Raw genomic sequence first — 13,332 nt, forward strand, 5'->3', positions numbered from 1 at the left:
GGAAGTCCAAATTCAAGGGGTGTTCCATTGCACCTTTTCTTTTTGGAAGTTGGGAATTCTGACTTAGTGAGTGAATGTAACACAGCATAAAGCCAACTGGCTATTTAAAAAAAAAAAAAAAAAGGGACGAGCCCTTGGAAATGTCAACACAGGAAAGAAAATTGCGTCTGTCAAGACTTCATAGGGTCTGTAAGAATTGTTTTTAGGTTGGATGAGATTCAGAGCCTATCGTACTGGCTAATGCTACCAGATATGACACAAATGTGAGTGCTTCTGTTTCTCTGTGTAGCCGTATGAGGAAGAACCCCCTCTACTTTATACCAGCACTCATCCACGAGGGGTTATCCAGGCACACAGCACAGAACAGATTCCATTAGTCCTTCTGGCCAAGACCGTGGGCAGCCTGCAGCAGACAGCTCACGTCGCTATACTAGGCCGTCAAGACCCGCCATTGGTGAGTGTGTACGTGTGACGTTACGGCGAGTACTTGTGTTTACTTTATATACATTTTTAAAAACTCAAGATGTATCCATTTATGGAAATAAGTCACATTTTCCATCAGTAAATGCCCACTGTGACATAATTTTTAATACTTGTTTGAGTGATATACGTGATGCATTGAATCAAATTCGTGGCCAAACCGAAAATTCTGTACACACTAGAATGGAAACAGAAATTTTAAATTAGTCTTTGTTTGGAATGACTATGTATTTTAATATTATGATGATTATGATTTCTTAAAGTCATTACACTACGTTTTTCCTTCAATTGGTGTGTTTTTACAATGATATTAAGGCTCCAACAACTTATGAAATAATGTTGATGTAACACAGACTCTGGAGAACAGAGGTTAAGATCCATATGCAGTTTAATAGTAAACATGCAACTCATAAACAGACAGGCAGGGTAAATCACCAGTAATGGAACTGCGTAGGCAGATGAGAGACGTAGTCATAAACAGGCAAAGTTCAGGGCAGGCAGCAAACAGTCACAGCAAGAGTCCAGGTAAACAAGGCAGGCAGCAGAGTATCAAACGGTGGGTAACAGGCAGAAGTCAAACACAGGCAGGCAGTATAAACAGAGGTAAACACTCAGAAATGTTAGGAGCAAAACAAGACTTCGCAATGACTATTGTTTGAACAGTGCTTAAATAGTCTATGAAATAGAGTACAGGTGTGAGTGTAATCAGTCCAGGTTGGCATGCTGGGAAGTGTAGTCCCTCAGAACTCGGGCGAGGGTGACCTCTGGTGGTGAGCAGGAGGAGTCCTTGAGTTCGTAACAGAGTACCCCCACCCCCCACGAGTGGCTCCTGACGCAAGGAGGCATTCAATGCTGGGGTCTTCCATGAGGTCGAGAGGCAGGTCTTTCCAGATGCGTCATGTGAAATTCATTGGCGAGTGTGGGGTCAAGAATATCATCAGCTCTGATTCAGGATTGCTCCTCCGGGCCATATCCCTCCCAGTCAACCAAGTACTGAAGAAAGCGACCCCGACGTCTGGAGTCCAGGAGCTCTCGAACTTGATAAGCCTCCTCGCCATCCATGATTATGGGCAGGGGGGTTTGGATCATCGATCTCCTCCTCCCTCGGGCCACCAGCGGGTTTAAGCAGAGAAACATGGAAGGTGGGAGAAATGCGATAGTTAGAGGGTAGTTGAAGGCGATAAGACACCGGAGTAATTTGTCTAAAAACTTTGAAAGGACCCACATACCTAGGACTGAGATTCTTGCAAGGCAGACAGAAACGAAGGTCACGTGTGGAAAGCCAAACCCATTGGCCGGGAGTGTAGACGGGATTGAGGCGTCGATGGCGATCGGCCTGTTCCTTCTGCCTCCTAACAGCTTTTTGGAGATGGACATGAGCATGATCCCACACCTCCTCGCTCTGTGGGTTCTCCAGACCAGGGGAACAGAGGGGGTTGAAATCCCGGCACACATTGAAAGGGGGTCATGCCCATGGACTGCTTCTGAAGGGAGTTCTGGGCGTACTCGGCCCAAAGCAGTCAGCCCGGTTCTGGTGACAATACATTCGGAGAAAATGCGTGATCTCCTGGTTTAAGCGCTCGGTCTGGACATTTGATTGAGGATGGTAACCTGAAGTGAGACTGACGTTGATGTTGAGTTGTTGAAAGAACGCCTTCCAGACCCAGGATGTAATCTGTGGACCCCTGTCGGAGACTATGTCTTCAGGTAGTCCGTAGAAGCGAAACACCTGATGCATTAGATGTTCTGCAGTCTCGAAGACTGTGGGGAGCTTGGGCAGAGGGATTAATCGACATGACTTAGAATCGATCAATGACAGTAAGAGTGATGGTGTTACCTTGAGAGACAGGTTTATCAGTGATGAAGTCGATGGCGATGTGAGACCAAGGACGATGGGGAATAGGCAGAGGTTGGAGGAGTCCTGCAGGAAGTTGCCTGGAGGATTTGTTTGCTGCACAGGTGGGACAGTTGTTGACGTAAGCAATGGTTTCCGCCTGCATAGTGTTCCACCAGAAACGGTTCCAAAGCAGTTGTAGTGTGGCTGCAATACCTGGGTATCCAGAACTGGTGGTAGTATGGACCCATTGTAAGGTTTTTCCCAAAGAAGTCGTGGAACGTAGGTTTTCTCAGGAGGGCAGTCGGGGGAGTTGGGTCCTGAATCTGAGCTTGGGCGATCTTGGTCATAATATCCCATTGAACCGGAGCCAAGATTAGTGACGTGGGGATGATGGGTTCAGATGTCTGGTTCTGAGTGTCAGACTCAAACAGACGAGACAGAGCATCGGCTTTGGAATTTTTGGAACCTGGATGATAGGTAATGGTGAAACTAAATCGAGTAAAGAACAATGCCCACCTAGCCTGCCTTGGATTCAGTCTTTTAGCAGAGCATAGATATTCGAGGTCTGTTAACATGAGAAAAGGATGTCTCGCCTCCTCCAGCCAATGTCACCATTCCTCTAGAGCCGCCTTCATAGCCAGCAATTCTCGGTTACCCACATCGTAGTTTTGCTCAGCAGGAGATATCTTACAGGAAAAGTATGCGCAAGGGTAGAGTTTTGGGGGTGTTCCATGATGTTGTGAGAGAATGGCTCTGATTCCCGTGGTAGAGGCGTCCACTTCAACCGTGAAAGGAGTGTTGGGGTCAGGATGGTGCAGGATGGGAGCGGAGGTGAAGCAAGACTTCAGGTTCTTGAAGGCTTGGAGGGTCATTGCAGACCACAGTTTGGAGCCCCCTCCCCTTAACATGGACGTCAACAGGGCAGCGACTGAACTGAAATTTCGGATAAATCGCCTGTAGAAATTGGCGAACCCCAGGAAGCGTTGCGACTCCTTCACGGAAGTAGGTTGAGGCCAGTTTAGTACTGCACGTACCTTACTGTCATCCATGGTGACCCCCTCTGGGCAGATGACATAGCCAAGGAAAGACACAGAGGTCTGATGGAACTCACACTTCTCAGCTTTGGCGTAGAGTTGGTGGTGGATCAGACGCTGATGGACTGCTCGAACATGGGTGACGTGTTCTTCCAGAGAGTTTGAATAAATGAGGAAATCGTTGATGTAGACAATAACCCACTGGTTAAGCATGTCTCTGAAGACCTCATTAATGAATGACTGGAAGACCGAAGGACTGTTGGCCAATCTGAAAGGCATGACCAGATATTCATAGTGGCCACTGCTGGTGGAGAATGCTGTCTTCCATTTGTCCCCCTCCCGGATGCATATGAAGTTGTATGCACTGCGAAGGTCGAGCTTGGTGAAGTATCTTGCAGTGCGCAAATGTTCTAGTGCTGCTGGGACTAGAGGTAAAGGATAACGGAACTTTACCGTAATGTCATTGAGAGCACGGTAATCAGTGCAAGGACGGAGACCACCATCCTTCTTGCCAACGAAGAACCCGGCTGCCGCGGGTGAGGTGGATGGTTGAATGAAGCCCTTTGCCAGTTCTTCCTCAATGTAGTTTTTCATAGCCTCAGTCTCGGATTCAGACAAAGGAAAGATCCTACCTCGTGGTAATGTAGTGCTGGGCAACAGTTCAATAGCACAATCACTGGAATGGTGAGGAGGAAGTTGAGAGGCTTTGAAGCCTTTAATAAGGCCAACAAGGTTGTCATACTCAGAGGGTGGTTGAGCACTGAAGAGGGAACCTCCGTGACAGTAGTGGATCTGATGGAAAAAGGTGAAATGGGCTTTAGGCAGCAAGTTGAGTCCCACGGGGAAATCTGTCCTTCACGCCAAGAGATCTGAGGATTGTGTTGTTGAAGCCACGGTAATCCAAATATCACAGGGCTGTGAGGAGAATGAATGATATAGAGCCGTGTTCTTTCAGTGTGAATAGTGCCAACTTGGAGGGTGATGTCCGTAGTGGTGAAGTGAACATGGCCGGTTCCCAGGGGGTGTCCATCTAACGCTGCCACTGCCAAAGGATATACTCACAGGGCAATAGTGGCATCTCGAACCTCTTGGCTAAGCCCTCATCAATAAAATAGCCTGCGGCACCAGAATCGATCGTGGCTTGGGTGGTGATTATGTTCTGACAACCAGTTATAGTGACGGGTACCTTAATACAGGAAGAACTGAATAGAGTCAAGACGTCACTCACCGCCGGTTTGGCTGATTGGACTGGCCGTAAGGGACAGGTTGTAAAAGCAAATTGAGGGTGTCCTGTACCCATACAGTCTAAGCGCATTCTCGGCAGCAGTATCCTTCCCCTGTTGGAGTGAGAGTAACAGCTCACCAGCATTCTTTCCTCCCTCGGGATGCTCGAATACTTCTCGGAATCGCTGGAGAAAGTCAAAGGTGTTGAACCTCGAGCCCTCACCAGACCATATAGCGGTAGCCCAGTCCAGAGCCCTTAGGGAGCAGACAAAAGAGATGCGACTGTCATCAGAGGGATATAGTGTGGATTGCTGCTTCACAAACACCGAACACTGCATCAAAAACCCCTTGCACCTAGCTGATCTGCCATCAAATTTCTCCGGAAAAGCAAGATGTGGGTTGACAGTGAAGGTGTTCGGAGAAGGAGGGTTATTCACCAGAATGGGTTGAGATGCGTGTGGCGGTTGGTCCGATGCATGAATGGAGGTTTTGCAAGATCTTTACTAATTCCTCCATAGAAGCAGTCAGCCGGGTGAGTTGCTGTTGGTGGGCAGCCAACACATTAGCTTGAGCGAAAACTTCAGTAGACAATTGCTGGAGTGCCACTGGCTCTGTAGTTGGCGAAGTCTTCTGTATCACAGACTCCGGAGAACAGAGGTTAAGATCCATATGCGGTTTAATAATAAATGTGCAACTCATAAACAGACAGGCAGGGTAAATCACCAGTAATGGAACAGCGTAGGCAGACGAGAAATGTAGTCATAAACAGGCAAAGGCCAGGGCAGGCAGCAAACAATCACAGTAAGGGTATGTTTACACAACAACGATGTACTAAAAATTGAAAAGTTTTTCCTTTGTGTTTTTAAAAAGTTTTGCGTACAGACGACAACCTTTTTCAAAAGGATCCCTGTTCACACGGATCCACGAAAACGACTAAAAAGGCTGTATTATGCATGCCAGGCCAGTAGTTGGCGATGTCACTTTATAAAGAAACACTACGTGCTTGCACACATAAGCATTCTTCCACAGAGTGGTGAATACAAACAATGAAGATGGCGAAAGCATCGAGCAATTTTGTCTGGACGGATGATGAGGTTGCTTTATTACTACAATTACTTTGCTGGAGAAGCGTCAATAAACTCTAAATCTTGAGCAGCACAAAGTCCTGTAGTCTGCCATTGTAGTTTTGAATGTCTTGTGCGCATGCCTATAGACTGAACTCTCAAGATTATTCAATAAACTCTGCTCATTTTTACCATCACTTCAACTCCTGCCTTCTTCTGTATTCCCCCTGCTGACTCTTGGGCTGGTAGGAGAGTAAGTTAACATAACAAGCTGTTTATGTTGACTGGTTTTGGATATCAGACAGAACTCTGATATATGGATATCTTTTGATGGAGAGAGAGAGGTCTTGTGTACACTGGATCTATCATGCATTTTCACTGCCTCATGTTTTCATATTCTAAGCATATCATTGAATACTGTACATGGCATCACATCTCTGGCTATTGGCTATATACATAAGCGGTGGGTGAATGAATTGCAGGGTAAAGGTACATCAAATAAAATTAAGTAAATAAATAACATTTAAAATACAAATACATTTTTCCCATTTGAATCCATACATTAATTTCAAGATTTTCAAATTGCAGGTTCTGCCTACTGTACAATGTTCACACTCCATACAAAACACTCCAAATGAATAAATTGTTGATTATTGTTATTTGCACAGACACCAGTATTCATATTGATAATTATACATCTCAAATTGATGCCTATCAATCCATCATTCTTTATATAACACGTAATACGCATGCGCATGACGTCATCGTTTTTGTATGTTTACACGGAGATGATAACGGCATCGTTTTCAAAAACTTGCACTTTGAAACCCATTTTCAAAAGTTTGCGTTTTCAGGATCCAAAACGCCATTGTCGTGTAAATGAACAGCCAAAACGCATAAAAAGTTTTCAGTTGGAAATGCTGTCATGTAAACAGCCCCTAAGAATCCAGGTAAACGATAGGTAAACGATAGATAAACAAGGCAGGCAGCAGAGGTAAACATTCAGAAATGTTAGCAGGAGCAAAACAAGACTTTGCAATGACTAGCCTTTGAACAGCACTTAAATAGTCTATGAAATAGGGAACAGGTGTGAGTGTAATCAGTCCAGGTTGGCATGCTGGGAAGTGTAGTTCATGGTGCCCTCAGAACTCAGGCGAGGGAGACCTCTGGTGGTGAGCAGGAGGAGTCCTTGAGTTCCTAACACTTGATTTAAAATAAATTAAAAAAAAAAAAATGTTTTTATTCAACAGTTGCTTTTTAAACAAGCCATTTTGATGTGCAGAAAACATACATTTAATAGCCTAATGATCTCAAAATAACTCTCAAATTAATTGCGGGGTGGAATGCAAGCACATTTGTACCCTACTATGTCAAAGTGCTTAGTAATACACAAAAAAGGCCAAAAGGCCTATTTTCTATTGGTGGAAAGCTCTTCAGGAACAGAAGCTTCTCTGTCATTAAACATGAGACATGCTTTTTCTTATTATTTATTATGTAACTGATCCTGCTCGACGCTCCAAGCAAGATGGGAAGCGGGCGTGCTTACGAGGAGGCTAAAGGCTACAGCCTCTAGCGTCAGTCGCTAGAGCCTCTTGAGGCCAGGGGAGTGAGGTTTACACATACAGCACAGCTATCACGTACCAGCTGGATCCCATTACAATTACATGAGATTTTGTGCTAAACAGTCTTTCTTATGTCTCTGAATGGGATAGTGCAGGTCTTTGCAAGCACAGGAAAAAGCTCTTTATTAATGTGCCAATAACCAATAAGTCTGTTATTTTCTGGTGATGTGGACTTTAATAAATAATGGACTTTGCTTTTACATCTGAGAATTGGCAGGCATTGCACATTCTTGTAAATGGAAATGCAATTATGTGTTATGTTTTGAAGTATTCGAAGTACAGTGTATCACGCATTATGCACAACGAGCGAATGCAAACTGAATTTGCCTTTGCTTCCATTGGGAAATTGTTGTGCAGTTGTGCTTATTGTCTCTCTAGATATCATCTATCATCAGTCGACATTAATAGATCTTCTACCCGTTATCAGATTGAATGTAAATGTAGTGGTTTCTGTTATAGTTTTTGGCCAAGATTTTTTCTTTTGTCTTTCAACAAAAAAGAAAAAGAAAACCAGGCACTGAAACTTTTCGGTGGCCGAAATCTCTAGATGTAACCCCTTATGCAACCTGCTTTTTTCCACAGGAGCTGCTCCTGTCCTGTGTTGGCCAGGGTCCTTCAGTCTCTGTCACTCCTGCCAAGCTGAACTTTGGCTGCATTCCGGTGCTAACCGATGTCCCAAGGACTTTACAGCTGTCCAACAACTCCCCTATTCCAGCCCGATTTCTTGCTCAAATGGTAGGTCATGTACTGGGACAGAAGGGACCTTTCTCTTCCTCTAAGAAGAACTTTAACACTGTTCCAAAGGCCTTAAAATTAAAATTTTATCGCATTATATTCCTACACTCATTGCACTCTGCTGTTAATTCATTTCCAGCCTAAATAAGTGTTAAAGGAGTTGATTAGCGGAATGATTTGTTAGCTTTTGTTGAGAACTGCCGATGTAATGTTATTACCAAAACCAGAAAACTCATTTCATGATTAATTCAGTTATGATTAAATTTGGCCTAACACCATGCTCACATTGCACCTTATTGAAATATGGCCATAAAAGACAAATCCTCTCCCTGTCCCCTATCCTTTACATTATTGCCTATTCATTTTTACAGCGCTTGTAAATTTGTAGCATTTTTCTTACTCTGAGTCCAGTATTATGGTCTTCTTTTCACAGCTGGTGAATGTTTTCTTTAGATAAGATAAGAGTTTGCTTAATCCCCCCAGTCATATGCCTTATTTAAAGTATAAGTCCTTATTTCAATTCATTTCCATTTTCCCTTTTTATGTCTCTTTAATTTAAAGAGGCTTCCTTGATTCTCAGCGCTGATAAATACCATCAGAGTTTGTTTAATTAATTCCTGGAAGGATTGCACACAACCACACACTCACACACACAAATGTATACACAAGACAAATTAATACACATAAAGGCTGGCACATTCAGATATTAAGGGCATCCAACCTAGATTGTGGGCTGACGCTCATTTGTAAGCCGATCCTGTCTTCTCCTCTAAGGCTGAGGACTTTCATAAGCCCTGAGTTTTTACAAAACATTTTCCAGCTTTAGTCGATCCTGAATTCCATTACAGGCACTTGATAGCGTGTCTGAGTGCCAGACAGACACTGACAGGAGTGTCATATGAATTTAAAATACTCAAAAGCACACTGTTGGGCTGTTATGCATCTATCTGTTCCTGTAGTTTCTGATAAACTCATATTGTGAAGGTTTTTTTGTTTTTTTTTTTTTTGCAAAGGGGTGTCTTCTCTGAATGCTCTCTTTTGGTTCCATTGTAAAGCTCTTCACCACCATGAAGTTCAAAGCAATCAATGGTGTTAAACCTTCTAATGCAGGTCTGATCTGATTATTGAAATTTCAGCTGGCTTGTTCTTCACTTGATTCTGCTCTCAAGAGGAAATCGCCCCAACCTCGGTCTAGCTCCCTATTGACCGGCTCATTTATCTCTCTTCCCCTCCTCTATCTCTATTATACTTGCTTTACTACTCTCTGTTTCAAATGAAGACTTGTGGAGTGATCTATGTCTCCCTGCTGACCTCCTTCAATCGTACAGAGTTCAAATGATAGGCCCCTCTCTCTACCCTCTACCTCCTCAAGTGCGTTTTCTCCTTGCTGAATGGTGAATTTGAAGTTTCCCTTGTCCAAGGGCAGCCTCTGCTTGCTGAAGATGATTGTTTTGAAGCACAAGACCTTGCCCTGGGACAAATGAGCAGAGAGCAACTCTTGTAAAAGTTGTACATTTAAACAGAGACAAATTGACAGGAACTGCACAATATCAATGTATAAACAAACCAAAGCTTGAAAATATTGCGATACATTCATACACAAGAGGATGATTATATACAGTGGCCCTAACAAATAGCTGATTAGTGGGCCCCTTCAAGTTCCCATAGGGGTCCTAGTAGAGCAATTGCAGGTGTAGTTTATCACATGAACAAACTGATATTTTGAAAGTGACACAGTACTTTTTGTCTTTATTTTGACCTATATATCTATTGGTTATAATTTGAGAAATAACAAACGTCTTTTTGTTTGTTTTGCTTGAAAAAAAGTTTTGCATGAACAATTTATTTGTGCTGTATTTCTGCAAATTGGTTTGATTTTTTTATATATATATATATATATATATATATATATATATATATATATATATATATATATATATACACTATATTGCCAAAAGTATTCGCTCATCTGCCTTTAGACGCATATGAACTTAAGTGACATCCCATTCTTAATCCATAGGGTTTAATATGACATCGGCCCACCCTTTGCAGCTATAACAGCTTCAACTCTTCCGGGAAGGCTTTCCACAAGGTTTAGGAGTGTGTTTATGGGAATTTTTGACCATTCTTCCAGAAGCGCATTTGTGAGGTCAGACACTGATGTTGGATGAGAAGGCCTGGCTCGCAGTCTTCACTCTAATTCATCCCAAAGTTGCTCTATCGGGTTGAGGTCAGGACTCTGTGCAGGCCAGTCAAGTTCTTCCACACCAAACTCGCTCATCCATGTCTTTATGGACCTTGCTTTGTGCACTGGTGCGCAGTCATGTTGGAACAGGAAGGGGCTATCCCCAAACTGTTCCCACAAAGTTGGGAGTATGGAATTGTCCAAAATCTCTTGGTATGCTGAAGCATTCAGAGTTCCTTTCACTGGAACTAAGAGGCCAAGCCCAGCTCCTGAAAAACAACCCCACACCATAATCCGCCCTCCACCAAACTTCACAGTTGGCACAATGCAGTCAGACAAGTACCGTTCTCCTGGCAACCGCCAAACCCAGACTCGTCCATCAGATTGCCAGATGGAGAAGCGTGATTCGTCACTCCAGAGAACGTGTCTCCACTGCTCTAGAGTCCAGTGGCGGTGTGCTTTACACCACTGCATCCGACGCTTTGCATTGCACTTGGTGATGTATGGCGTGGATGCAGCTGCTCGGCCATGGAAACCCATTCCATGAAGCTCTCTATGCACTGTTCTTGAGCTAATCTGAAGGCCACATGAACTTTGGAGGTTTGTAGCGATTGACTCTGCAGAAAGTTGGCGACCTCTGCGCACTATGCGCCTCAGTATCCGCTGACCCCGCTCTGTCATTTTACGTGGCCTACCACTTCGTGGCTGAGTTGCTGTCATTCTCAATCGCTTCCACTTTGTTATAATACCACTGACAGTTGACTGTGGAATATTTAGTAGAGAGGAAATTTCACAACTGGACTTGTTGCACAGGTGGCATTCTATCACAGTACCACACTGGAATTCACTGAGCTCCTGAGAGCGGCCCATTCTTTCACAAATGTTCGTAGAAGCAGTCTGCATGCCTAGGTGCTTCATTTTATACACCTGTGGCCATGGAAGTGATTGGAACACCTGAATTCAATTATTTGGATGGGTGAGCGAATACTTTTGGCAATATAGTATATATATATATATATATATATATATATATATATATATATATATATATATATATATATATAAAATGACAAAGACATTCATACATTTCTAAGTGTGGCTTAAGTGTCCAAATACTTTTCGGGGTCACTGTATATGAATATATTAAATGCATTCATGGATGCACAGCAATATGTCACAAAGGTTCCAATGCTTAGTTTATCACAGTAAGTATAAATTACAGTATATTTTGAAAGGATACTTACATAAAGTGTTCCCAATCCCATTACTACCTTTGACCATCAATATTTTCCTCCAATATGGTTTATCTGACACTGCAATGACTTATAGTTCAGTTAAATATGAGATTTGAGTGTGACTGATAATACTCCATCAGTAGTCATGATACACCCCTGTTTCGTTCTGGCTGCTGGCACTAGATTACTAACCGGCCTCTGACACACTGTCTGCCTCTCAAACACACTTTTTGCCACACACAAACATAGATGCCCATCATGTCTCAAAAAGAGTCCATATCAGTTTGAGTTTATTACAAAAAATGTAGCTGTTTCATAAGTTCCATCTGTGTGAGATGTTTACCTAGTTTTCAGGTTCTCTGGAAAGGTTGATTCTGATTGATCAGTCATGGCATTTTTGTAAAATGACCCCTAAACTCTATATTTGACAAACTGTCACAGTTTCACATCTCTTGTATCACTCTGCAGTTTGAATCTTCTCACATAATACAATAATTTCAACTCAGTAATCAATATTTTATGTTCAAGAAACCATGTATAAAGCAGGATAATGTTGACATATTCTGTCACTTTTGCTAATTAAATCCCTTCAGAATTTGTGTTAGATTTATTTTGCCATAATGACCAGCTGAATGTACATTAACCCTTAGAAGCACACTTGAAAGGGAAGTACACTCTACCTTAATGTTTACCTCTATAGACCACTCACTTAGTTTCTCCCTATGAAGACTGAAAGGAGAGTGTTATGGGAATTATGTTAAATATGACAACAGCAATGCACGGCTATCAGAATGAGCCACTCTCTTAAGATAAATAAAACACTATTAATCAGAATCCCTTAACGCACCAACAATCGTTCTCTTTACTCAGTCAGAAAATCCCTATTAAAAATTAATGTGCAAGACATCAATCAGTTAACTGCATTATGAACATTTATTTTAATCTTCAGCCAACAGTTATGGAAAGCAGTGGTACGAATGAAGCTTGTTGTGGTGCTGAGCACTTTTGCACACAAAGGAAGAGAAGCTTGCACTTTTTTCCTTGGTACATTTCTCATTATTAGAGAATGAAAGGAAATAATGAAAGAAGGGAGGAAAAGTAGGACGGAGAGGAGGCGCTTCACATCTGGGGTTTGAAAGAGGGAAGACTGGCTTATATGGAAATCCTCCATGTAAATACCCCATGTATACACGTGTTAGCCAGATGTCAGACTCCAGAGTCAGATAAAACAAACAATGTGTGCTTATTGATTCCATTAGAAATTCAGTACTTCTTATTCAGTAGCCATATAGTAAAACTGATGATTACGATTCTTTCATACTATCTTCTCTCTCTCTTTTCCTGCTGGCTGGAGACACACACGCTCACACATACATGCACATGCTATTGCTACATGGCTGCTCATTAAAAAGCCCTGTTCAATTACAAGACAAAGATAAGATTTAGATGAGCGGAGGGCTTTTGACAGGCAGTTACTTGTGTTGGAACTCTTTTCCAGCTGGGATGGATCAATTTCATGTGGACATTACATAAAACAGATTGGAGAATTAGTCCACACACAAGGGATGTCACTGATGTTTTGTGCTTGTGATTTTTGATTAGTATTGTACTAAGTATTGCATGAAGTTGATGGATGCTTTAGTGTGAAATCAACTGGTATTATTTGTTGACATATTTCCTATTCTAACAGGAAGTTGGTGCATATAATAAGACATATCATAAGCGTTAAAAAGCCAAAAGGCTTTAGTTATGTCACAGCCACGAACAATGATTTGCTACTTGATAATTGGTTGCAGGTGGTTTTTGAGGAAAGGACATTTTCATTCTAGAGAGTATTTGATTGTGTATGTGTGTATATCTGTTAAAAGTGCATTTGTCAATGTTTAGGAGTGAATAAGCATACTATCATTTTATAA

General features: G+C 42.4%; 1 protein-coding gene across 1 annotated transcript in view; it reads left to right on the plus strand.

Moving 5' to 3' along the window:
* Window positions 1–13,332, plus strand: part of hydin (HYDIN axonemal central pair apparatus protein) — a 120,993-nt gene that overhangs the window by 26,922 nt on the left and 80,739 nt on the right. The window contains exons 16-17 of the mRNA XM_051656808.1: window positions 290–454; window positions 7,844–7,996. Coding sequence (XP_051512768.1) covers window positions 290–454; window positions 7,844–7,996 — 318 coding nt within the window. The remainder of the gene's footprint in view (window positions 1–289; window positions 455–7,843; window positions 7,997–13,332) is intronic.

The sequence above is a fragment of the Myxocyprinus asiaticus genome, chromosome 26, assembly GCF_019703515.2.
Source record: "Myxocyprinus asiaticus isolate MX2 ecotype Aquarium Trade chromosome 26, UBuf_Myxa_2, whole genome shotgun sequence".
NCBI lineage: Eukaryota > Metazoa > Chordata > Actinopteri > Cypriniformes > Catostomidae > Myxocyprinus > Myxocyprinus asiaticus.